General features: G+C 42.9%; 1 protein-coding gene across 3 annotated transcripts in view; it reads left to right on the forward strand.

The window, feature by feature from the left end:
- LOC114668372 (ubiquitin-like modifier-activating enzyme 1) overlaps positions 1–27,757 on the forward strand; it is a 310,112-nt gene that overhangs the window by 64,199 nt on the left and 218,156 nt on the right. Inside the window, exons 17-21 of one of the 3 annotated variants that reach the window (XM_028824087.2) lie at positions 3,653–3,848; positions 7,195–7,326; positions 13,773–13,847; positions 25,298–25,490; positions 25,578–25,666. In XM_028824087.2, the coding sequence (XP_028679920.2) occupies positions 3,653–3,848; positions 7,195–7,326; positions 13,773–13,847; positions 25,298–25,490; positions 25,578–25,666 (685 nt within the window). The remainder of the gene's footprint in view (positions 1–3,652; positions 3,849–7,194; positions 7,327–13,772; positions 13,848–25,297; positions 25,491–25,577; positions 25,667–27,757) is intronic. The other 2 variants (XM_028824088.2, XM_028824089.2) reach the window with 2 other exon arrangements.

Below are 27,757 nucleotides of genomic sequence, written 5' to 3' on the forward strand. Positions count from 1 at the left end.
CGTATACAAAGTATAGTGAAAGTAATGTAATCGTCCAAAAATTTGATGTTGAGATTTTGATAAATCTCAATGTTTTAGGCCTTCCTGAGTCCGATTTACTTTCTCGTAGGGAAACTATTGTAATCATCCAAATATTAGATCTCGAGATTTTAATGAATCTCGACATTTTAGACCTCCCTGACTTTCTTATATATAAAGTATAGGGAAAGTATTGGAATCGTCCAAATTTTGATGTTGAGATTTTGATGAATCTCGGCATTTTAGGCCTCCCTGAGTCAAAATTACTTTCTTGTAGGGAAAGTATTGTAATCTTCCAAAAATTCGATGTTCAGATTTTGATGAATCTCAACATTTTAGGCCTCCCTAAGTCCGTAATCATCCAAATATTCGATGTTGAGATTTTGATGAATCTCATTGTTTTAGGCCTCCCTGAGTCCGATTTACTCCCTGACTTTCTTATATATAAAGTATAGGGAAAGTATTGGAATCGTCCAAATTTTGATGTTGAGATTTTGATGAATCTCGACATTTTAGGCCTCCCTGAGTCAAATTTACTTTTTTGTAGGGAAAGTATTGTAATTTTCCAAAAATTCGATGTTGAGATTTTGATGAATCTCAAAATTGTAGGCCTCCCTAAGTCAGATTTACTTTCTCGTATGGAAAGTATTGTAATCATCCAAATATTCGATGTCGAGATTTTAATGAATCTCGACATTTTTAGACCTCCCTGACTTTCTTATATATAAAGTATAGGGAAAGTATTGTAATCGTCTAAATTTTGATGTTTAGATTTTGATGAATCTCAATATTTTAGGCCTCCCTAAGTCTGATTTACTTTCTCGTAGGGAAAGTATTGTAATCATCCAAAAATTCAATGTCAAGATTTTGATGAATCTCGAAATTTTAGACCTCTCTGACTTTCTTATATACGAAATATAGGGAAACTATTGGAATCGAGCAAAAATTTGATGTAAAGATTTTGATGAATCTCGACGTTTTAGGCCTTCCTGAGTCTGATTTACTTTCTTGTAGGGAAAGTATTGTAATCTTCTAAAAATTCAATGTGGAGATTTTGATGAATCTCAACGTTTTAGACCTCTCTGACTTTCTCATATACGAAGTATAGGGAAAGTATTGTAATCATCCAAAAATTCAATGTCGAGATTTTTTTGAATCTCAGTGTTTTTGACCACCCTGAGTCTGAAAATACCATTTTTGGAATTATGTCTGTGTGTGTGTGTGTGTGTGTGTGTGTGTGTGTGTGTGTGTATGTGTATGTGTATGTAATCACGATAACTTCAGTATGCTTTCACTTAGGTCAACCAAATTTTGCATACAAGTATTAGGTACAAAACATAAATTTCTATCAACTTTTGGGCTATTTCCGCTAACCGTAAGTGGTACTTTACCTTTTATTTTTAGTTTAGTTTAGTTCCTCCCATGCCATTTGACACATTGGGCAGCAAGGTGTCTCCAACGTCTTTAGTCAGTCGCAATATTTGCAACAGTACACTTCTTGTAGCAAGAGCCTCAGCCAAAAGTTCTTGAAGGGCCTCAGAGGTGAAAGTAGTCACTAGTTGTAGTGCATCGGCCAGTTCATCTATGTGTGCTTCGGCTGCAGGCCCAAAAATGAGAGGCAGATAAATTTCCCCATAGGTCAGGCCATCACTGATAGGAGTTATCTGAGGTAACTGAGATGGCGGCAAGTTTAACCTGAACAGGAGGTGGAACAACCACATCAGGTAAGACATACGCCAAGTCTGAAGGCAGCCACATATAAGCCCGATAGCCATAGTCAAAGAAGGTGTTGTTAGGTGTCTCAGGTCTGTTGGTTAGCTTAGCTAGGATAGGTATAGCTTGTTATAGTTGGAAGTGTCCAAACCCCCATGGAAAGGTGAAAATCCATTTCAATGTGTTAAAAGTTCAAAATGCACAAAAATACCCTGTAAGAGAGAGGAACCGTCAAACCTCTGGCATCAACAGACCTGTCCAAAAAAATAATGTTTATGGATAAAGAATTTATGACAAAAATATTAATTAAAGAAGCACAAAATGAGCAATAAGCACAGCCTTAATATAGAAAAAGGACCATCTGCATATCTTGTTACAAGTGGAGTAGCCTCCTCAGCTTTATGTTTACCTTCAGGAAAAATGAGGCAAAAACAAGAAAAAATGTTGTTATGTCAATACCTAAACATCAACCTAAACACTGTAGGAGAGGTCTGCTTAGTGTCCACTGCTGCACCGATGTATCCTTTGTGTGACATGTTTTGAAACAGTCACAAACGCACCACCCTGCGCCACAATCAAAACATTAGATACGTGTTTCTTTGTGCACTTATTATATTTTTCCTATTGCTTGTGCATGAGGATGCCATTGCCTGATCCGCACGCTGGATGCCACCCATTTTCTTATTATAGGCTGGCATAGCGTAAGGCTTAGTGACATCCACATTCCCCTTGACAGTTGCTGCATTGTGGTCAGTGCTCAGGGGGTTAACGTCTGTCTTGTCTTTCTCCATGATCGCATTCATTTTGAGTTTTTGCCACGCACCAGTTTGCGCCATGGTAAAGCTTCACATAAGCAAAGCCTCCATGCTGTTCGGTCATACAGTGCCATATTACAGAAGTTTCACTGTCCGTGCCATCATCTGATGACCAATTCATATTGTCATCACTATCGCTCAATTCAACTAAAGCAGTATAAAGCTAAGGAGTCGGCTCATTTCTAACAAAATATGCAGATTTTCCATTTTCTACCAGGAATGTTCTAAAAGTTTACGCACTTTTTCTTTAACTCTATTTATTAAGAATTTCAAAAACAAATGACATCACTTCTCTACATAGTCACCTTCATTTGCAATGCAATTTTCCCAGCGTTATACCAACTTTTTAATGACCAATTACTACTCCTCCAGCCTTCACCATTTCCAAAGAAAATATGAAAGTGCGGAAACGTTTTGAACGTCCCCCATATATTAAGGTTGTGATTAAAATGGCTCTTCTAACTTCATAAATTCATTTTGCCTCTGATTCCCCCATTCACTCATAGAATAGAACTGTGTTATAATTAGAATTGAACTAATGTAAAGAATTATTATTATTATTATTATTATTAATGGCTCCGTTTCAGTTTGTTCTAGAACTGGCTTTACAGATTTTTGTTTACACACCGTTGTGTGTTTTGCTTAAAGGCTCCGCCCCACTCATAAATATTGATGAGTTACCATAGTGTGGCAGAATGCTCAGAATTAACTATTCATGATGTTTTGTGGCATGACGTTACTTTATCCTGTAGACAGCAGCAGAATACGGTCCTTAGTGTTATTTGGGCTCAGGGGGTATACTGGATCATAACAGCTCAACCCAAGACATACTCAGGGTTAACCATTTTTACATAGATATCTGAGCCTGAGAATGGCTTGGGGGTAATGCCAAGGAGGTTAAACGAGGGTCAATAAAATGAAAAAATAAATACAGGTTTATATGATTTAGTCATTTTAATGCATTTTTTGGTCATACTTTACTAAACATTTTGGAGAAAGTTAATATTTTAAAAGTATCAGACGCAAAGCAAATGTATTTTGATCCTAAGCTGGGGGTTACATAAAGTGTCCACGAATGCTAACCACACATTTATGTCTGGCTGCAGAGACCCTGGCTTTGTTAAGAATTCATTAAAGCGGGACAGTGCTGAGGCTCTCGGTGTCCTGGAGGAGGTGTATGACAGCCTGGTGACGTGGAAACCCAACAACTGGACTGACTGTGTCAGCTGGGCCCGGAACCAATGGGAGAGACTCTACAATAACAACGTAAGGCAGCTGCTGCATAATTTTCCTGCAGACAAGGTATCACGTTTTTATTGTTATAATTATAAGTGTTTAGTGTTCTGTCATATGTGATTTCTAAGTTGGGTGGCTCAGTGGTTGTCCGTGCTGCCTTACTGGGTTGAAATGCCAGCTCGTTTGTACTCCACATGCAGTTTGCATCTTCTCGCTGGGTCTGTATGGGTTTCACTCTGGGCACTCCCACTCTATCGCCAGTGGCATGCAAGTAAGACTCGCTGGTGACTGCGTGGACTCCAGGAGGGTCAGTGGAACCCAGCACACCAGACACAACTACCACAAACACCATTCCATATTAAAACAGTTATTTGTTTGCATAAGAATATCTTGACAGGCTTTTAGGTCAGTCCACATAATATAAACCAGTAATACCAATGCCATTCTGTCGCCTTCCACCTCCTCACTGAGTGTCAACCTCTTTCTCCCGATTCTGACTTCCCTCAGTAAGGCAAGATGGCTCCTTTTATGATGAACCCGGGATACTTCTGAGGTCATAACATAGCATGGCAGAAGCACTTCTAGGTCATGTGTAAACTTCCCAAAGTAGGGAGATGTTTTCCCAGCAGTGCCCTCCAGCAGCACCCAGGAACCACAACAGGGTTGACCCTTCTGAGCTGCATGCCACATGGAACCCTTCTGGAGTCCAAAGTGGGACCAAGCCAACTCTCTCAGTGCGCCTCATATGACTTATGCTTCTCGCATTCATACTTCTCCGTTTGTCACATCACAATTGCCAATCTGACTAATCACACCAACATCAAAGTGACCAATCAGATTGCTCAGAGGGACTGGAACCACAGACCTTCCAAAGAAAAATATATATATATATTTTTTCTATATCAATGTTTTATATATATATATATATATATATATATATATATATATATATATATATATATATATATATATATATACACACAGTGGAACCTCGGTTTGCGAGTAATTCGGTTTACGAGAGTTTTGCAAGACGAGCACAAATTTTTAATAAATTTTGACTTGATAAACGAGCGAGGTCTTGCAGTACGAGCAGTATGTATACGCTTTGTCTGCTGAGCGTCTCGTGATCACAACTGAGCTGATGGTTCTTCTCTCTCTCTCGCTGCAGGATTGTGGGCAATCGTCTCCTATTCTCCGTCTGAGTCGGCGTGCCTCACTCATATAGTCAACATCCGTACGAGCGCATACTGTTTACTGCAGCATTAGCTTTGTGACTGTGTGTGCGCGCCTGTGTGTGTGTGTATATGTGTGTGTGTGTGCTCGGTCGCGCGCGCGTGTGTGTGTATGTGTGTGTGCGTGCTCGTGTGTGTGCTTGTGCGCGCGTGTGTGCTGTGACATGCAAGTCCCCGTCTTGCACCTCAAAACACGAAGCTGAGTCTCAGTACTTTAGCAACACCAGCTTTATTCAGCTTGAAACAGCAACAGCACGGTTATTTATTGTAGCGGGATCTGCCGCTCCCCAATACACAGACACAGCAGTCAGGCAGCGCCCTGCGCATTTATAATGTTCCTTGTTCCTTGTATCACCCATCGATGGCAGGCGCTTATAGCATGTCCGCGATCTTTTCGGATTCGCTTTTACTGCGAACTGCTACAGCGCTGGGAGACTGCGATTGCTTTGGGACGCTCTTCCGCGTGTCGTCCCATCGGGTGCAATCCCACAAGAGTTATATATATATATATATATATATATATATATATATATATATATATATATATATATATATATATATATATATATATATATATATATAATATATTCACGGCATTCGTAGTCTGTGTCACAATCTGATTGTATGGGTGGTTACCTACCAGGTAACGCTTGTGGTTGGCCAGCAAGTCTGCTAACATCCGCCGCGGTGCCCTCAGTTGTGAGAAGCAGATCATAGAATGGTTAAAATAGTTTACTGTCAAATAAATGCAAAGAGTACGCAACACGTGTTTCGCCCTAATTCTGGGCTCATCAGGCGTACTTCTCACAACTGAGGGCACCGTGGCGGATGTTAACAGACTTGCTGGCCAACCACAAGCGTTACCTGGTAGGTAACCACCCATACAATCAGATTGTGACACAGACTACGAATGCCGTGAATGTAATTACCCCGATCTGCATGCTGTCAAATAAACGAACCACACGCCGTGGCACAACATTAGGGGCTTTGCCTCTGGCGCTGATGTCCGAGGTTCGATTCCCGAGAGGGAGTGCAGTGGAGTGTGTATGCCTGATGAGCCCAGAATTAGGGCGAAACACGTGTCGCGTACTCTTTGCATTATTTGACAGTAAACTATTTCAACCATATATATATATATATGGTGTACAATTTACTAACTGTTTTACGTTACAGCGAGTAATTAACCATATTAAAAAATAGTTAAAATGTAATAATTTGAAAGTAAATTATGTTTCATGTTGCATTAGAGTAATTCGGAGTGTAATATGATTTTGTTCTGTTTGGCTTTGAAATTAACATGCAAAAACTTTATAATCTCATGGCCAAAGTCTCGACTCGCGGGACTTAAAAAAATCTTCTAAAAAGTCTTATCTTGTCACATGATTTTTTAATATAATATATATGCAGGGTTAGTCAAAATTATGTTGACACTAATGGTACTGCTATGTATATACTTATATACAATTTTTGTGGACAATTTATGTGCCACATACAGTATGGTGCATGTGTTGAACGTGATGGTGAACAGGTTGAGTCATTCCTGTAAATCTTGCACATATGAAGTATGCTTTGTGAATAAATTGTTTTAATTTATTTTGACTCACCCTGTGTGCATATATATATATATATATATATATTGTGAGGGATGGCCGGCCTGTCATCCCGGTCAACACCCCCAGGCCGCCAGATTGAGCTCTCCCTGCGGCATAGAGGTTCCCCGAATTCCAGCAGGGCCTCATGGACCTTGTAGTTTTTACAACCAGCCCTGCTGGATACCATGGGGACCTTAAGGAGACGCTGTAGGGAGACTCAGGGAATTCTACATGCCCTATAACCTGGAAGTACATCATAGGCAAGGCGACAAGGGAAATGACGTGCTTCCGGGATGAAGAAGAGGATTTTTATCTGACCCGGAAGTGATAGGAGTTCACATGGACTGAGGGATTGGAAACAATTCCGGGTCAGGGAATATAAAAAGACTATGGGAAATCCCAGACGATGAGCTGAGCTGGGTGGAAGGGTGGCAATGCGTCTGGGAGTGGAGGATTGATTATTGTATTGATTTATATGAGTGTTGTGGAGAGGAGGGTGCTTATTTACTGTAGACAGAGAACCCTAAGAAGGCAGCGTCAAGGCACGCAGAAACATCGCCACAACCCCTTTTTTTTTTTTCCGTCAAGGGGAAGAAGGAGGCACAGCAGAGCAACAGCGCCAGCGGAAGTTCCATGTTTGTCATGGCCGACACTCAGGATGAGCGACAGGGCAGCTACGCTGATCGGGAGAAGCCTCCGGACAAAGAGGACTTCAACGAGGTATGTGCCAGGGATATAATTGATAACATATTTAAAATAACTCATTTTGTACCGTACACATACCTCGGAGAAGATCATCCAAAGGCTCTGCGGGATGCAGAAGAGAATCCCGAGGACGGTGTTGTGCTCTTGTTCGGGCAGACGAACAATACAGAGGACTTCCGCATATCGGGTGCCGGCGAGGGGCACGTGACCCACCCCGAAGGATTGGGGAAAGGAGGAGGTACGCATCCTACTACTTTCGATTTCGAAACTACCCGCCTTTGGCCACACCGTGTTCGTTCTCTGTGGGCAGACGCTGCAGGCAGCATACTGTAGTGGAGGTGACTATGTGACGGGCGGGTGGTGAACCGTTCCACGCTGCCCCCATTCATTCTCAATAGCAAGCCTGCTTGTACTGTTACGCACATAGCAGGACGTTGTCTCTTGTCAGTACACCAGACGTGTTGACGACGGGTGCCTTCCTGCTGTGATGACGTGTACAGTGCTGTGCAGAAGAGCTCATCTTAACCTTTTTTCTTCACCCTTCAAGAATGTCTCTGAAACACAAATCTGATGCAAGTGCTGGTGATACAGTAAAGAAGAGAAAAACCATCACCATTGAAAATAAAGTAGATATAATAAAAAGGTCAGAGAGAGCTTGAAACTCCATCATTCATTGGCAGAGCACTTGGTTACAGTCGGTCAACAATAGCATTTATTAAAATAATGTACCTGTTCCGACTTACATACAAATTCAACTTAAGTACAAGCGTACAGTCCCTATCTCGTACATAACCTGGGGACTGCCTGTATATATATACATATATATATATATATATATATATATATATATATATATATATATATATATATATATATATATATACATACATACAGTGGAACCTCAGCTCACGATCGTCTCGGTACACGTACAAATCGGTTTACGACCAAAAAGTTTGCCAAACTTTTGCCTCGGTTCACGACCACACACTCGGTATACCAACAAGCCGGTTTCTCTTTCGTTTTGTGCATGTTCAGTCTCTCCCTGTGCATTTCCTGTGCAGCGAACAAGAGAGAGAGAGAGCGAGCGAGAGAGTGTGCGACACACACACACTGGCAGCGCGAGAGAGGGGGCTGGACTCATAAGGTAGGAAGGCAGTTAAAGAATGCACTGGGCTTGATTTTGTTTTCACTTCTGTTTACAGCGATCGGTTCGTAGCGTGCATTGTTGCAATGTTACTTTTCTTGGTGGTTTATTAAATTACGGATTTTTTCAAATGTTCATTTTTTTCCGTGTGCTTAAAACTCATTAAAAAAAAAAGTGTTTTTAGCCAGCGGTTCCTAGCACTATAGCACGAACTATTGCAGTGTTAGTTTTCTCTGTTGTTCAAGGTTTTCTCAGTGTTATTCAATGTTTTTACATTTAGTTTACTATTACTCTGTGCATTCTATGATTTCATTAACTATATTTGTGCTTAAAAACTTAAAATATATATATATTTACATACAGTTTGTATGGTCTGGAACGGATTAATTGTATTTACATACAATCCTATGGAGGAAATTGCTTCGGTTCACGACCAAATCAGTTTACGACCAGAGTTTTAGAACAAATTATTGTCGTGAACCAAGGTTCCACTGTATATATCTTTATATATAATCTTCATTTGGATCTTGATCTTTGTTTGCAAATTCATGTTCCTCTGACACTGCCTTGGTTGTTACTTTTGTTTACAAACACTGTCGATACCACTCTTTGTGTTTAGATCTGGCGTCGACACCATGCTTTGTGTTTAGATCTGGCGTTGACACCTGCTTCGTTGTCGAGACTGTGGTTTTTTTGTGTTTCTATCGACTGTCGTTGGCAGCACTTCGTCCAAATCGAATGTTCACCCACTTCTTGGAGTCGGCAGTCAGAGTATATAAGTCGGACACACTTCTGTGATTTTCCATCAGTCGGCGTTTGGAGTTCAAGAAAGAAGCATTGGTTCTTCCTTACTCTTTGGATTGCCACAAAGCAACCTGCGAGCTTGGAGAAAGGTTGAGAAGAGATCCGAGACGGACTGTGAACGGAGAGAAGCAGAAATGCTCCTCCACCACCACATAATTACTATTCGGACAGTGATTCCGAGTAGGCCGTTCCTATCGAATCAATGTCCAAGGGTTTTCTTTTGTAATTTTGTTTCCCTTATAAAAAATCATAATGCTGTGCGACGAAGGGCCCAGTTCACGACTGGCAGCCGCGTTTAAACAGGGAGCCCTTCACAGACAACTTTAACACGCGCAACATAGTTGGGCGCACATGGCTAGTATATATCCATCCATCCATTTTCCAACCCGCTGAATCCGAACACAGGGTCACGGGGGTCTGCTGGAGCCAATCCCAGCCAACACAGGGCACAAGGCAGGAACCAATCCCGGGCACGGTGCCAATCCACCGCAGGCTAGTATATATATATATATATATATATATATATATATATATATATATATATATATATATATATATATATATATATATATATATATATATATATATATATATATACACACACACACACGGTATAGTATGTCCATATTAATTAGAATGCCTGTGTGTGGCTCCCATGGTGGGTGTACCAGGCATAGCCCACCAGGTGTAGACGCAGGACCCTCTGCCATGATTATGACTTTCCTCTGCCCTGGGAGTGTCTGGGAATTCCCCCAGGAGGAGCTGACGGAAGTTGTTGGAGTTTAGGTTGCTAAGTCAGCTCAGATTGTGACCCTCGCCAGGAAAAGCAGAATGAAAATCTTGTATACAAAATGAAAATAAATGCCAAGGTCCTAGTTAATATAATCATACACTCAGACTTTTTACTTTGATAATAATAAAAATAATAATAGGGCTTTAATGGCTGCTGTTTATGGTTTTAATCCAATATGATGACAGCCTGATGATGGTGGTCTCACTCATTTTCGACCAGCACAGGTTCTTGACGTTAGTCAGGAGTTGCCAGCTTAGACTTTTTAATTTCGTTCTCCGGGGTCACAGAAGTTTATCAGCTCCGTCATCTTCGCTCATGTCTACCACAGGCAGCTTTTTGGCTGTGCACCAAACCAGGCATGCCATGACTGCTGTACCTTATTACGTGTGGAAATTAGCAGCCTCTGAGAAATTCTTTTGAAAACTCGAATGTATTTTTCTGCCAGTTCTTTCCAATACTAAGTACTCCGTAGAATCAAAACATCCGTATTCCATCTCCGTATTCCATCACTTTACTGTAATATTTGTTCATTTTGATTACTTGTGAATCCCAAAATGTCTCGAAAGAGAGCACCATGCTATTTTTCGACTTTCTGCTCATGATTTGTGACGTGATTGTAAGTAAACTTTGAGTGTCAAGATGTAAATACTTCAAAGTGAGGAGGTGTGATGGCATGGAGGCTCCTCTACGGGGAAACATCAGAGAAGCAGGTGGCCCCATTAAATGTTTCTTTTATTTAATGTCTGCAGGCATTCTGCAGTAGGAAAATAGCAAAACCGAATGGAGCTTAGTATTCCTTTGAAATTTAGAAGTTTTAGGGGAGGATGAGGTTATTAAAGGGCAGCACAGTAGTTAGGGCCGCACCCACACATATGCAGCTTTGCTGGCTCAAGTCGTGAGGCCAGTCGTGGTCTGTGTGCAGATTGCATGTTCTCCCTGTGTATGCGTTTGTTTTCTTCCCTCCCAGTTTAAAGACCTGCATGTCAAAGTAATTGATGATCATAAACTGGCATGATAGTGGCTGATAATGAGGGGCTGCCTACCCAGGGCTGGTTTGTGAGTAGAGACTGTAGCTCTCTGTGACCAAAGTAACACAACTTGAGAAGATCTGCCAAGGAGGAATGGGATTAAATGCCCAAATCCAGGTGTGCAAAACTTGTAAAGACCTACCCAAGAAGGCTCAAAGCTGGAATTGCTGCCAAAGGGGCCTCTACAAAGTACTGAATTTTAAATGCACAATGGGTGGTCTAATAATCAAAAGTACACCCTATGAGAAAGATCTAGGAGACGTAGTAGACTCGACACTATCAACTGGCAGACAGTGTTCAGAAGCCATTAAGAAGGCTAACATAATGTCAGGTTATATAGCGCCTTGATGTGTGGAGTACAAGTCACAGGAGGTTCTGCTCAGGCTTTATAACACACTGGTGAGGCCTCATCTGGAGTACTGGGTGCAGTTTGGGTTTCCAGGCTACAAAAAGGACATAGCAGCACTAGAAAAGGTCCAGAGAAGAACGATGAGGCTGATTCCAGGGCTACAGGAGATGAGTTATGAGGAAAAATTAAAAGAGCTGAGCGTTTACAGTTTAAGGAGAAGGAGATGAAGAGGAGACCTGAGTGAAGTATTTAAAATTATGAAGAGAATGAGTTCAGTGGATCAAAACATAGTTGGAAACTGTGTTAGAAACAGTTGGAGGTTTTTCTTCACACAGAGAAACACAGACACATGGAGTAAGAGACCAAGTCATGTGGTGGACAGCAGCACTTTAGGGACCATCAAAGCTCAATTTGATGTTATTTTAGATGAATTAAGTGGATAGGACTTGGTGTGCTTTGTTGGGCTGAATGGCCTGATCTCATCCAGATTGTTCTCATGTTGTAAAAGGTCTGAATACTTCTATGAATTTGAGAGCTCAGTTTTGGATTTTTAATAAATTTGCAAACCTTTCTGAAAACGTTGTTTCACTTTGTCAGTATGGGTTATTGAGTGTAGATTGATGGACCAAAATGGCAAATTGTGTAGACAGTGAAGGGGTCTGAAGACTTTCTGAATCCACTGTATGTCCTTGAAAAGATGGAACCTTAGGAGAAGTTTGTGCCTTTTTGTTGACATTTGAGTCCTTCTCCTTCACTGCCGTCTACAGTGCCCTGCTAATCCTGAGGACGTCTGTCATGACCTCAGTTAACCTCACTTTCCCTCCTCACTCATGCACCAGCCTCATGGTGTATCTTACATCCGCTTAGATGGCCAACGAGAGAACTGCTTAACGGATTTAGATCAGGCGTATTTCTAGATTTTGCTTGAACGTTCCGGTTGATTTTTGCAACTTCTCTCATCGTGCAAAGAATCATAGTTCGCTTGCGCTAGTCTGAGACAGAGGCTGCTAGCCAAGAGGAGGGGGAAGCGTGACGTCAGGAGTGGGGAACCGGACGGGGCACCTCCTCGCTGTTCTGTTTCACTTCTACGTGGGCAGAACCAAGGGGGATGGCTAGTACTTAATGAGAATAGTTATGGGCGGCACAGTGGCACAATGGGTAATACTGTGGGAGGTTTGCATCTCCCGCATGGAGTTGGCATCATCTCTCCCTGTCTGTGTGGGTCCAGTGGTCTCCCACATTCCACCGATATGCAGGTGGGTACATTGGCATGACTAAATTGGCCCTAGTGTGTGTGTGTGTGTGTTCATCCAGTGATGTGGTGGCACCCTTTCCTGCCTAGTGACCTGTGATTGCAGGGGTGGGCACCAGCTGTCCCGCTACCCTGCCCTGAAGAAGGTTGGTATATGGATGGACAGACATTAGGGATTTGAAGAACCGCACAACCCTAATCCCTTTCATCCCTCTCCCAACTCTAGGTGGCCTCAAATTCAGACATTTTACCCAGAATCCCTTCTCCTTTGCTCATCTTTTTCAAATAATAGTTTATTTGGAGTGAAATCTACTCTATTCTTCTTCCTGTTCATTCTGTTTCCTTCAACCTACTTAGGATTTTAGGGAGCTGAGCGTTGTGAAGCGGGTTGGCCTCCTGCCTTGCACTCCATGCTGTCCTGATTGGGTCCTGCCAGGTTTCTAACCTGCCTAATCCTGTTCCAAGTCATGGAGAGCTGAACCAATCCTAGCAGCATCAGGCCTAAGGGCGGAGCAATGAGGTGCCGGCCCATCTCTGATCACAATAATGTAATATTTATCTGCCAATCAGAGTGATCGTCCAATTGCAATGCGCTGTCTTCATGTTTTTATGATCCCCGCCATTAGTGAATAAAACAACATAACAGGGACACACCTGCTTAATTGAAATTCAAAGTCATTTATGGATCCAACAGCATGGGGGTGCAAGGCCAGGCAGCATCTCTGGATGGGACATCAGTTCATCATTGAGCCCACTTGTGGATACTGGGCCAGTTTAGAAACCATTTTGGAAATGGTGGAGGAAGCCCAGGCAGACGAGGAAGAACAAGCAAGCAAACTCCGCACGGTAAACCGTCGGCTGTGGGATTTGAACCCAAGGATGCTGTGAGGCAGCAGCGCTAACCTCTGAGCCACCATGCACCCCACCAAGGAAGAAATAAAACAATAAAATGTAACAAGCTTTCTTTTTTTGTTGTTGTTGTTGTTGTGTAGAGTTTTCTTATGTTAACTAATACTGTTGTGTCTTTGTCACCGGCCTTGTCTATAAATTTGATTTGATTTGATTTTTTTTTATGTTTTCTCCCAACTTAGGTGTTAAACTCCGGAAAGCCATTCTGGTTGGGACCCAAGCGTTGGCCACGCCCTCTGAACTTTGACCCAGACAATGTAAGGATACCACCCAACGAGTCGAAACTGTTTATTCACAAAGAGTGTTTAAATGTGGCAACCTGAATGCTCTTACAAAGCACAATTATGCACAGACACAACATAATGCAGGCATTTCTCTTAATTGTAGGGTGTTTCGGAGAGTTCCTGTAATCAAAAAACAATGCTATAATTAGTTTGTAACAAAAAAAAAAAAAAAACAATAACGTCAGGAAGTGTGCCACTGCCCCCATTTAGACCTTTAGATTCATTTTTATTAGAAACCAAATGCTGCCAATTTGGAGCCGCCTGCCTTTCAGGGTTTGCTTTGCTGGCTTGTGTCACCTGACGGTTTATTTTTTTAGCATTTTATTGGTTTTATTAAAATCAAATAACATTCCATACAAGTAAGTCAGGTTTAACAAAGCTAGGTTTGAAACAAATCAATCTGACGGTCCTTTCACTTTCTAAGTGGTCATTAAGGGGGCACTGTGACCCACACAGAGGCAAGTGGTGGGGACCTAAAAACGATACACCACTTAGGTCCCCCATAAGGGTATAAATGGCTTGGACTTGGAGGTCCATGGCGGCTGGTTTTTATACCCACCAGTCTTTAAACGGTTATTGTAGAAGCTTTGCTTGATTTATTGTCTCTGTCCTGTTCAAGTTCTACAGATTTATGAATGTGTGGTATGTCATACCATTCTCTAAAACCACTTAATCTGGAGCATGGGATGGGGGGGTCTGCAGGAGCCTATCTTAGCAAGCATAATAGCAATCTCTGGACAGTGTGCCAGTCCACTGCACGACCGCAGAGATATGCCAATTTAGCACCACGTGTGGATACTGCAGCACCAGGAGGAGACCCACGCATTCATGGGGTGAACATGCCAATGCCATGCAGGGACATGAACCCTGACCTCCTTACTGTGAGGTGGCAGTCCTACCCTTGCACCACCTTGCCACTCAAGTGTGGTATACTGGGGAGGAATTTACAATGTCTGCTTTTTCAAAGCTTTCAGAACATCAAGATGTTTCTTTGTTGTGGTTTGCTTCCTTCTGATTTCCGTTTTTTTGTGGGGATGTTTGCCTTTAATGGTTGTTGAATTGATTCTTATTATGATTATGATATACTTTAGTATTCCCTGAGGGGAAATTGTTTTTTTTTTGTGCATGACCTTTGGGGGTCAGCCATCATACAGCGCCCCTGGAGCCTTCTTCAGTTTAGAGGCTTTGCTCATGGGCCCAACAGAGTAGGATCCCTACTGGTAGTAACGGGATTTGAACTGGCAACCTTCTAGATGCCAGCGCAGATCCTTAGCCACAGAGCCACCACTCTGCCCTATCTTTGTGTCATTGCCTAAACTTGCTCTTCTATTAATAATTTCAAGGAGTTAAAGCCTGGCAACACAACACTGAGAAGCCGGAGCTGATTGTGCACATTATGCCAGTCCATTGCCGAGACTGCTTATGCTCACAAGCCATTTCTTCTATCATGAAGAAACTCACAAAGACACATGGAAAACATGCAGATCCCTGACAGCCAGCGGTGGCACTGCTGCCCCACAAAAAGGAAACCAGGGTTTGCACCCCCTATGTGGAGTTTGCAGGTTCTCTCAGTGTTTGGTTTCCTCTGGGTGCTCCGGTTTCGTCCCACAATCCAAAGACATGCAGGGTGGACGAGTTGGCATGGTGGAATTGGCCCTAATGTGCATGTGTGTGTGTGTGTATGTGTCTATACAATAATGTTTTGTCACCGTTTCATCTCGAGTGCCCGGTGCTTTCAGTGGTGGGCTCCAGCTGCCCTGTGCACTCTGCCCTCAATAAGTGGGTTAAGAAGATTGGTGGATGGATGGAAATTAGGGATTTGAGGAACAGCACAGTTGTGATCCCTCTCATCCCTCTACCCACTTGTCAAGCCTATGTGGCCTCAAAATCAGGCATTTTGCCCAGAATCCTTTCTCCTGAGCCACATCAGCAAGTTTTGCTAATCTTTTTCAAATAATCCCTTAGTTTGAGTGAAACCTACTCTTATTATTCTGTTTCTTTGACCTCCTTAATCCATGAGAACTATGACGTGGACCCCATGATGGCACCCAGAGGAAACTGACACTTTCACGTGGAGAACATGCAAACTCCACGGGGGAAGCACCCAGGCCACAATCCCTGGTGTTGTTACTGCGAGGTAGCAGCACTTACCACTACCATAGTCTCGTTCTTGAATTGTCAGTCATCACCCAACCCGCTATATCCTAACACAGGGTCATGGGGGTCTGCTGGAGCCAATTCCAGCCAACACAGGGTGCAAGGCAGGGTGCCAGCCCACCACAGGGCACACACACACCGAGCACACACTAGGGACAATTTAGGATCGCCAATGCACCTAACCTACATGTCTTTGGACTATGGGAGGAAACCCATGCAGACACGGGGAGAACCCAGGAAGCAAACCCAGGTCTCCTTACTGCATCACCGTGCCGCCCTGTTCTTGAATTGTTTCTTTTCTTAATCCTGTCTTTGTGTGACTGCCTGGATCTGCTCTCCTATTACTAATTTTAGGGAGTTAAAGCCTAACAATGCAACACCGCAAAGCCGGAACTGATGGCACACGTTCTGCCAGTCCATTACAGTGACTGCTGGTGCTCACACTCTGTTTAGCCCTGCCATTCACTCTAAGAAGCTGGAATAAAGCCACATGGAGAACATGCACACCCCATACGGCCAGTGGTGAGACCGGGCATGGCAGCATTACACGCAAATCAAAAAGGAAGCCTGTCTTAGACCAACAAAGACACTGTTTTATTGCAATCAGATGTTTATTAGAAGACTCAAAATAGCTGACCTCCCCAAACATCGGTCTTAGCATGTAATAAAATGACAACCCCAAACCATCTCCTCAGAGTTCAAAGTTCTTGAATGATGATGAAAGAAAAGCCTGTGTGGACTGACTGAATGAGGAGCAGCACTGTAACTACAACACACACACACACACACACACACACACACACCAAATAACCTAACCCTGCCTTTGGAGTATGGACATCCTCACTTTAGGACTTTCTATGTAGACCTGATTATTCCAAAACTTAGACTCCAGCTCCACTAAGTTGCACTTTCCGGCCTGTCGTGGAGAAGCAGATTGAGTCTGCAGCTCCACTTGTGGTTGCCGTCATTATAAACTCGGGTTGGCTACATCTATGGTTGAAACTTCCTGGCTTTTCTTATCTTCATACCCCAGGTGGTTTATTTGAAAGAGATTCAAGGTGAAGCAAACAAGTGGGTTCCCAAAGGTTTTTTCACTTTCACTTATTCACTTAACTACGGTTCTTCGTGTGCCAAAAGCAGAAGCAAAGCAAATGGAAGGGACAATCCATAACAGTACAACCTGGATGACCCTAGGTGATGTCAGGCGGCTCTTTCAATCTTGTGTTGTGCTTCTGCGCTAAAAGGTCTTTGATCCGGCGTGGTCTCCACTGGGTGGATATTGATCGATGAAAAGGGATGAGCAACTCCTGGGGTGCCCTGTGTGTGCTCACCTTGCTTTTCCTTGCAGTACCACTTGGACTGAAGGGGGTAACAATCTCTAGAGCAGCGGTTCCCAAACTTTTTCCGTTCATGACGCACTTAATGTTTCAAGATTTTTCCACAGCACCCCAAGTTAAACCATAGTATAGTTTATAATACATACCTGGCAGTTGCAATGCACAGTTGGTGGCTTGGCGTGATTAGTTATAGAAAAAATTAAACATGAATTATCACAAATGTTTAGAATGGTTTTTCATCGGTTCTTCTCTGAGGTGCACCCTATGGTTGAAAAAATGGCCAATTCTTCAATCCTCAAATCCTCAATCTGTGGCTACGTTATTGGTTTAGACGATACAGAACTGATTCTGAGCCATCATGCAATAATAATAATAATAATAATACATTTTATTTATATAGAGCCTTTCACATGCTCAAGGCACTTACAGAATATAAGAAGAATGGCAGGGTATACAGTATATAGCGTTGTACAAATCAGATAAATAAATAAAGAAGATTAAGACAGTGAATTCAGAGAAAAGCCTAACAGACAACATAACTGATGGTCTCACACACACATATACAGGTTACATGAACATCTTGACAGAGAGGTAAACTGAGAGAAGGGTAATAAAGTCAGGTAGAGCTAAAAGCCTTCCTGAACAGATGAGTTTTGAGTTGTTTTTTAAAAGAATTCATGGAGTCAGCTGACCTGATTAATTTTGGTAGGTCATTCCAGAGTCTGGGCGCTATACAGCTGAAGGCCCTGTCACCCATGGAGTGTAGGTTAGCAGAGCAGAGCAAGACTAACCGTTCCAAATTAAATATTTGATGATGTTTTCGAACGTTGTAATTTATTCATTTTACACTTGAATGAATATAATTGTTAAGAACCAGAAATAATCTTTCATTTGAAAAAATTCAACAACAAACATCACAAAAATCCCAACTTACTGATGGGAATAATTAGTGTGATGGATGAGCCTGTTGTTCACTACACATCTTTTCAAATCACAGAGTCCTACTGGGTACAGCCCCCCTCATTTCGTGTTCTATGTTAATTTTTGCACGGTATTTCTGTTTTTTATCCCACCGAATGCCGAAAACCCATAAATTTGATGTCGCCAAAGGAATTAAGATGTGCTGAGCTTTACTACTTAGCAGTGAATGTTCATCTTTTACTGATAGCCAAACGTCACTAAGATCCGTGCTTTCAAATTTTACCTTGGAGCATATTGTCGCAAGACAGTTCAATAAGATTTTCTTCTCCTGCAGAAGTAAATTCAGATCCACATGCATCTACGATTGTTGTCTTACGTCTGGATGAGTTCATTCGGGTCTGTTCTCAAAACGATACCGTTCGGTCTTGTCAGTGGCACCTCATTTATTATGAACTAGCCGCCCCCCCAAGGATCCACCCATGTAATAGTGAAGCAGGACAGTGAGGAGGGCCCTGCCCAGCTCCCCACTCCTGACGTTATGCTTCCCCCTCCCATTGGCCCACAGCTTCTGTCTCGGATTAGTGTGAGTATATCGCTCCTGCAAGCAGACTATGATTCTTAGCGCAATAAGAGAAGTCGCAAAATCAACCTGGAATGTTCAAGCAAATTGTAGAAAAAAGCCTGATCTAAATCCATTAAGTAGTTCTCTTGTTCACTAGCTAAGTAGAGGTAAGGTACGCCCAGACGTAAGGACGTAAGGAGTAAGGAGCAACTTGGCCTGACCTCCCCGGGCCCACTGTGTTTCTGTCAGAATGGTGCAAATAAATCCGTACCGCAAGCGAACTATGATACTTAGCGCAATGAGAGAAGTCGCAAAATCAACCGGAATGTTCAAGCATATTCTAGAAGAAAACCCAATCTAAATCTGTTATGTAGTTCTCTCGTTTGCTAGCTAAGCAAAGGTAAGGAACACCCTGTGGCTGGCACATGAGTGAGGAGGGCTCTGCCCCCTCCCCTCGGTTTGGTGCATCTCTCTCTCTCGGATTCGTGAAAATAAATGGTACCATAAGCGAACTATGATACATAGCGCAATGAGAGAAGTCAAAAAATCAACCTGGAAAGTTCAAGCAAATTCTAGAAAAAAACCCAATCTAAATGCATTAAGTAGTTTTCTTGTTCACTAGCTAAGTGGAGGTAAGGTATGCCCAGACGCTGGCACGTGAGTGAGGAACAACTCGGCCCGCCCTCCCCTGGGCCCACTGTGTCTCTGTCAGATTGGTACAAATAAATTGGTACCGCAAGCGAACTATGATACATAGCGCAATGAGAGAAGTCACAAAATCAACCTGGAATGTTCAAGCAAATTCTAGAAAAAAACCCAATCTAAATCTGTTAAGTAGTTCTCTCTTTCGCTAGCTAAGCGGAGGTAAGGTACGCCCAGATGCTGGCACGTGAGTGAGGAGCAACTTGGCCTGCCCTCCCCTGGGCACGCTGTGTCTCTGTCAGAATGGTGCAAATAAATCGGTACCGCAAGCGAACTATGATACTTAGCGCAATGAGAGAAGTCGCAAAATCAACCGGAATGTTCAAGCAAATTCTAGAAGAAAACCCAATCTAAATCTGTTAAGTAGTTCTCTCGTTCACTAGCTAAGCGAAGGTGAGGAACACCCCGAGGCTGGCACATGAGTGAGGGGAGCTCTGCCCCCCTCTCCTCGGCACTGTGCATCTCTCTCTCGGATTCGTGAAAATAAATTGGTACCACAAGCGAACTATGATAATTAGCGCAATGAGAGAAGTCACAAAAATCAACCGAACGTTAAAGCAAATTACAGAAAAAAACCCAATCTAAAACCGTGAAAAGCATACAGACGTTGGATTTAATATATAGATAGATAAACCGATCATAGCACTGGAGAAACACTTAACTTAGAAAAAGAGTTGGATATTGTTATTATAACGGTAATATTATTACAGTAATCCCTCCTCCATCGCGGGGGTTGCGTTCCAGAGCCACCCGCGAAATAAGAAAATCCGCGAAGTAGAAACCATATGTTTATATGGTTATTTTTATATTGTCATGCTTGGGTCACAGATTTGCGCAGAAACACAGGAGGTTTGTAGAGAGACAGGAACGTTATTCAAACACTGCAAACAAACATTTGTCTCTTTTTCAAAAGTTTAAACTGTGCTCCATGACAAGACAGAGATGACAGTTCCGTCTCACAATTAAAAGAATGCAAACATATCTTCCTCTTCAAAGGAGTGCGTGTCAGGAGCAGAGTCTGTCAGAAAGATAGAGAAAAGCAAACAAATCAATAGGGCTGTTTGGCTTTTAAGTATGCGAAGCACCGCGGCACAAAGCTGTTGAAGGCGGCAGCTCACACCCCCTCCGTCAGGAGCAGACAGAGAGATAGATAGAGACAGAGTTTGTTTTTCAATCAAAAATCAATACGTGCCCTTCGAGCTTTTAAGTATGCGAAGCACCGTGCAGCATGTCGTTTCAGGAAGCAGCTGCACAAAAGATAGCAACGTGAAGATAATCTTTCAGCATTTTTAGACGAGCGTCCGTATCGTCTAGGTGTGCGAACGGCCCCCCTGCTCAATCCCCCTACGCAGGATCAGAGAAAGTCAGCGCAAAGAGAGAGAGAAAAGTAAGCTGGGTAGCTTCTCAGCCATCTGCCAATAGCGTCCCTTGTATGAAATCACTGGGCAAACCAACTGAGGAAGCATGTACCAGAAATTAAAAGACCCATTGTCCGCAGAAATCCGCGAACCAGCAAAAAATCCGCAATATATATTTAAATATGCTTACATATAAAATCCACGATGGAGTGAAGCCACGAAAGGCGAAGCACGATATAGCGAGGGATTACTGTATTTCTATATATTTTTAATCATCTTTTGGATTTGTTACAGTTGCAAAAGATGTCTAATATTGGAATATTTTGCAGCACACAGTTTGGGAACTGCTGGTTTAGAGGCCATCTTGCTTTCTGTGTTCTGGCCATATGCTTCTGGACCAGACACAGTCTGTGTTTTCATACTTTCTACTCATGGCCGTGGGCTACGGTAAAACACTTCACGTTGTCTTGCAGTCCTCAATCTGTGGCTACGTTATCGGTTTAGACGATACAGAACTGATTTTGAGCCATCGTGCAATGAGCAGAGCAAGTACGTGAGTTCTTCTTCTATCATATTACAAGTTACACCATTCCAATGGTCTTTCTCTTCAGTCTTGGGTCAGCTTTCCTCAGAAGCAGCCATGTTCAGAGATGTTAGCTACGTGGGTCTCAAACATCCAGATAGTGTGGGCAGCAGTGGTCATAGGAACGTCATTTGGACATAAATGGTCTTGTCACTTTATGTTGGCTGCTGCTATCTGTCTTGCCTCCTGAGGCAACCCTTAGCTTTTCCTTCTGTTTAGTGTGAAACCAAACAGTTAAGTGAGTTCTTTTCTCCATTTACGCTGTCTGAATGAGGAATTTACAAGATTGAAGATAATCTTTAAAAGCCACAGGTCTACATGAAGGATCATTACGAGATAATTGTTTCTCATAACTTCTAGATGTTTTGGCCATTTTTTAGAATGAGCAAGAATTGAGTTCTTTTCACAACTTTTTTTTGTTTTATTTTGTTCCACTGCAAAGCAAAGAAATGCAGGCATGGATGACAAAAGATCTTTTAATTTCAATTCTTTCAATTAAGAATGGTGCATTATTGGAAGAAAATGCAAGGGTGCCAATATTTTCAGCCACATCTGGCCTCTTTGTTGGCCCTTCAAACAGCCCACATTGTGCACACAATGCGAAATATGTTTTAAGATGGTGAAACTGTCAGCTTTTGAAATGTCCAATCTATTTAAGTGACTCTAGGCCGGGGGGGCCGGGGGGAGGTGGTCTTTTGTTTTTCTTGTCGTTTATTCCAGTAATGCAGGTTTCCAACTGATCTACTATAACTTAAACTGGCTTTAAGCCCCTCTAAATCAACAAGCGGGACACACCCAAAGCCTCTCCGTGTCCGTTTGTAAATGGACTGGTGAGGTTTGAATTTCCTCTAAGAGGAGCTAAAACTTTCTTAACGCTCCTGTTGTTCTTACTTAATTCTCCCGAAGCAATCCGTCGTTTTTTTCTTTCCAGTGGAACTTAAACCCACCCAGACAGCTATGACCCCCCTAAAGCAGCCAGCATTGCAATTACTCCTGATATCTGCTTTAGCATTTAGGGAATGATGAGAAATTAACAAAGTGATATGCATAACATAATGTTCTCAATCCAGCTTGATCCAGTTTAGGGTGCAGGGGTCTGGAGCCAATCCTGGTATCCCGAGTTAAAAGATAGGAATCCCCTGTGGATGCTGTGCCAGTCCATCACAGCATCCATTTATGCTGAAACACCTAATCAAAATGACTCAGAGCCGACATTTACCCCAACTCTTCCTACACATACATGGCAAGAATGAACAGACTCCATATAAATGATGACAGGGGCCTCATGTATAAATGGTGCGTACGCACAAAAATGTTGCGTAGTCACTGTTTCCACGCTCAGATCGCGATGTATAAAACCTAAACTTGGCATAAAACCCACGCACATTTCCACAGTAGCTCATACCCTGGAGTACACAAGTTCTCTGCTCGGTTGTGCAGACTGGTGGCACCCAGCGTCAAAGCAGTGCTACTGTTCCTGTGTGGTTACTCTTTCTTAGATCCACACCCACGATGGCAGCTTTATCAAATACACTGAAATTAACCGCTTATTGTTCATAAATTTAATGCTTGTTAATATAAAGGAGTGTCCTAGATGGAGGGCAGGCTGTGTTGTCGTCCATTGATTGTGTTTGCCATGGCAGATCGATGATAACACTGAGTACAACATTTTTAGGACAATCTAGACAAGAACAGGCCACTCAGACCAACAAAGCTCGCCAGTCCTGTCCACTTAATACTTCTAAGATAACATCAAGTTGAGTTTTAAATGTCCCTAAAGTCCTACTGACTATCACACTATAATTGGTCACTTATTTCAAGTGTCTGTGTTAAGAAGAACTTCCTAATGTTTGTGCGAAGTTTACCTTTAACAAGTTTCCAACTGTGTCCCCGACATTTTAAAGTCACCATCTGAATCCACTGGATTAATTCCCTTCATAATTTTAAAAACTTCAGTCAGGTCTCCTCTTCATCTCCATTAAAGTCTCTGCTCTTTGAATCTTTCCTCATAAGTCATCCCCTGTAGCCCTGGAATCAGCCTGGTCGCTCTTCTCTGAACCTTTTCTACTGCTGCTATGTCCTTTTTGTAGCCTGGAGACCAAAACTGCACCCAGTACTCCAGATGAGGCCTCACCAGTGTGTTATAAAGCTTGAGCAGAACCTCCATGGACTTGTGCTCCACACATCAAGGTGCTATATAACCTGACATTCTGTTAGCCGTCTTAATGGCTTCTGAACACTGTCTGCCAGGTGGTAGTGTTGAGTCCACTACAACCACGGTTTTCAAACTTTTTTGAACAAGTACCACTCCGCGAGGACCAGTAAACTGAAGTACCACTGTCAATGAATCGTTAATTTACGCACGTGTTGTTTTGACGAAAAAGTCACTGTAATCACTATGACATTAAAGTGCCTAATAAAAGCCGGCTTGGAGTCTTCCACGCATTTACAGTAGTATACTTATACTATATATGATTATATGCAACATATTGGCATTCTAGCAACATCGATTTGTGGAAAATAAAGGACCACACGAGTACCACCTGGCATGACTTGAAGTACCATCAGTGGTACGCGTACCACAGTTTGAAAACCGTGGCACTACAACTCCTAAATCCTTCTCATAAGGTGTACTTTTGATATTCCTGACTGCCCATTCTATATTCAAACCTCACATTTTCACTTCCTACATGTAATGCTTTACATTTACTGACATTACATTTCATTGTCTACAAATCTGCCCAAGCCTGCAGCTGCCCAGGTCCCTCTGTGATGATTTAACGGATTTGAGATTATCTGCCAATCCACCTGGCCTGGTATCATCTGCGAACTTAACCAGCTTCTTGTTTATATTCCAATCCAAATCCATCCATCATCCAACCCGCTATATCCAAACTACAGGGTCACGGGGGTCTGCTGGAGCCAATCCCAGCCAACACAAGGTGCAAGGCAGGAAACAAACCCCTGGCATGGCGCCAGCCCACCGCAGCCAGTCCAGATCATTTATATTTATTAAAAACAGCTGCATCCAAAACACTGACCCCTGCTGATCATCACTCTTACCCTCAGAAAATTCCACAAAAGGTTCCTCATACCATCACCCTCTGCTTCCTGTGTATAAACCAATTTTGCTCCCATCTTGCACAACACCCTTTTTTTTAGCTTGATGCCCACCCTCTCATGTCGCACTTTATCAAATGCTTTCTGAAAGTCCAGATAAATAATATCATCTGCTCCACTTTGATCATATCCTTTAGATGTTTCCTTATAGAATTCCAGCATGTTAGTAAAACATGACCTCCCTCTACTGACCCCATGCTGACTGTTCCTAATATCTCCTGTCCTTGCCATGTGTTGCTCAATCTTATCCTTAATGATTCCTTCCATTAATTTTCCTGTGATGCATGTCAAGCTTACTGGCCTTTAGTTGTTTAGATCTGCCCTGTCACCCTTTTTATATAATGGGTTGATATTTGCCATTTTCCAGTCCTCTGGAATCTCTCCAGTGTGCAGGGACTTCCTAAAAATATCTGTCAAGGGTTTCTATCTGTACTTGCTGGCCTCCTTAAGAACTCAAGGGTAAATATTATCTGGTCCTGGTGATTTGTTTGATTATGATTTTGTATTTTAAAGGACATCAATTTAAAGATATCCATGGGGCAGTGAGCGTAGTTTTCGTAGCCAATGTATACATTTTGGGGTGAATTGTGCTTACATATTAAAGTGGCTTTGAACGGAGAGACCGGAGCAGCAGTTCCAAATGTTACTTTCATATGACCCTTTGTTTCTCTTTTGCTTTGCAGGCCACCCATATGAGTTTCATAGAAGCTGCAGCAAACTTGTTTGCAGAAACATATGGCATCAAGGGAACCCGAAACCACCAAGAAATCGCTGAAACCCTTAAAATAGTCATTGTGCCAGAATTTACCCCCAAGTCTGGGGTGCAGATCATTACCACAGATGACGAGATGAAGGAGGCGACAGAGCAGTCCGTAGGTCTGTGTGACATCTGATTTAGGGCAGTGGCGCTTTGATTAAATTCTTGCGTGCTCAGTTTTTCAGCTCTCACTGCTGTTTTTACAGATGACAACCGACTAGAGGAGGTGAGGAAGAAACTGGACACTCTACAGAAAGTTGGAATCTTCAAGATGTATCCAATTGAATTTGAGAAGGTACTGTCATTTCAAGTGTATGTGTGTGTGTTTGCCCTGTGATGGACTGGCACCCTGTCCAGGGTTTGTTCCTGCCTTGCCCCCTGCGCAGGCTATGATAGGCTAAAGCTTCCCCCATGAAGCTGTTCAGGACAGAGCGGCTTAGAAAATTACTGACTCTTATTTCAACCCACTTAATGTAATTGAGTGTCATGGTGGGACAGAGCGCCTCCTGGTTGCAAGAAATGTCAGTCCGTTGCATGAACCCCACATATACATGCCACCCACTAAGGGCTAGTTTGGCATCACCGATTAAACTAACCTGCACGTTCTTTAGGGATTAAAGAGGAAAGCAGTACGAGGAGGAAAACCCACACAGACCCAAGAAGAATGTGGAATCTCCACATGATCAATGACCAGGTATAGAATTTGAACCCAGGAGGCTGGATCTGTGAGGAAGGACCCAGTCTTGTGATAATACTGCAGAACGTAAAAACAGGACAGGTCCATTGAATGAAAAGAGAAGGTAATCAGTCTTTCAGGGTTGCACCAGGGCTCTTGATGGTGTAGAGTGGCGAGAGGGAGACGTCATCATGGACGATGCTTAAGTTCAATTACAAGATATCATCAGACTTAGGAGAGGTTACGTTTCAGGTGACATTCAATCATCCATGATGAGATCTTGACTGAAATATATGTGACCTGAACGGAGAATACAAGCGTCATCATCACAGGGATGGTCGCAGAAGTCATGAGAGGTGCTCTTTTTGCCTATGGAAGCAAAAAGAAGAAAAGAGTGTTTAGCACAGGTCATTCCTGCCAAGAGTTTCTAAGGAGAGGACAAAGAGTTACACTGTGGAGCACAGAAGGACCTACAATGACTCAAGACCTGATAATGTGACACATTGGATATTTAACGTATTGCACTTTCTCCTTGGGCCTCACAGTTTTAGTGTCCCGGTTTTGAACCCAGTGCCTTGTTGATCTCTGGTTGGACCCCAAATGATATGTCTGTGGGTTTTCCTCCAGGTGCTCCAGTTTTTAATTCTACATTCTCAAAGGAATGCAGGTTAAGTTAATTTTCTATTTGAATTTGGCCCAGTGTGGGTATTTGTGTGAAGGGGTTGGACTGGTGCCCTGGACATTGGGCGGACTTAGGGTGGTAGGGGGCTGCTGGGTTTGTGCCACTGTTTGAGCACCACCTACCTGTATTGGGTGGAGTGGTGACTCTGAGGTTAGACATCTGCACCAGCAATCAGAAGGTTTGCCAGTTCAAATCCCATAAAATGCTAAAAGCAGCTCTACTTCATTGGGCCCTTGAGCAAGGCCCTTCGCCTGCAATTGCTCCATCCTGGGTATGATGTTAATCTGCACCCAGCCCTGCAAGCAGGTCCTCCAGCTTACAGGGAACACTTGGGGGTTGGTGGAAGCCACCGTAAAAAAACCTCACACTGTTCCGGTATGGTGCTGAGGTGTCACCCATTGTACTCGACTGCACTCGGGCCCCAATCCGGGTGGTTTGTCATGTGGTGGGTGCGGCAACGTGCTGTAATCAATGCCTGCTTCCTCCAATCCTGTCTCTCTCCCCTCTACCTGTACTGAGGGAAACACAGAAAAACCAGTCCGTAATGTCAGACCTGTTATATAACAACTACACAAGAACAGCAAGTAGTGAGGGAGGGTGTCAGACCCCCACAGTCCCCTGGGTGGCTCAATAAGTAAAGTTCCTTATCAGAGAGTTGGCCATACTTTAAAAGCAGTGCTGCGTGTGGACACCCAGCCGTTAAATGCAGCGCTGTAATGCCCAGCATGAGTGGCACTTGGAGACTCGACTCCAGCGGAGAAGGTGCAGTGGCACCTCATAGCGATTTTTAGCATCTGGACACCCCAGGAGTGGAGGTGGGGATGTATGTGATACCTCTTGGATACTTTGGCATGCAGACGCATGAATGTTTTATTGAACCCGCATGGTAAAAAGACCCCCTGCCATCAGGGGACCTTAGCCACGCACCCAGGACATCTATCTATCCATCTATCCATCCTTCCATCCATCCATCCATCCTGATGGAAGAATTGCCCTGGGATAACAGAAAAATAAAGAAGCGTAGAAAC

This window comes from Erpetoichthys calabaricus, chromosome 18, assembly GCF_900747795.2.
Source record: "Erpetoichthys calabaricus chromosome 18, fErpCal1.3, whole genome shotgun sequence".
Lineage (NCBI taxonomy): Eukaryota > Metazoa > Chordata > Cladistia > Polypteriformes > Polypteridae > Erpetoichthys > Erpetoichthys calabaricus.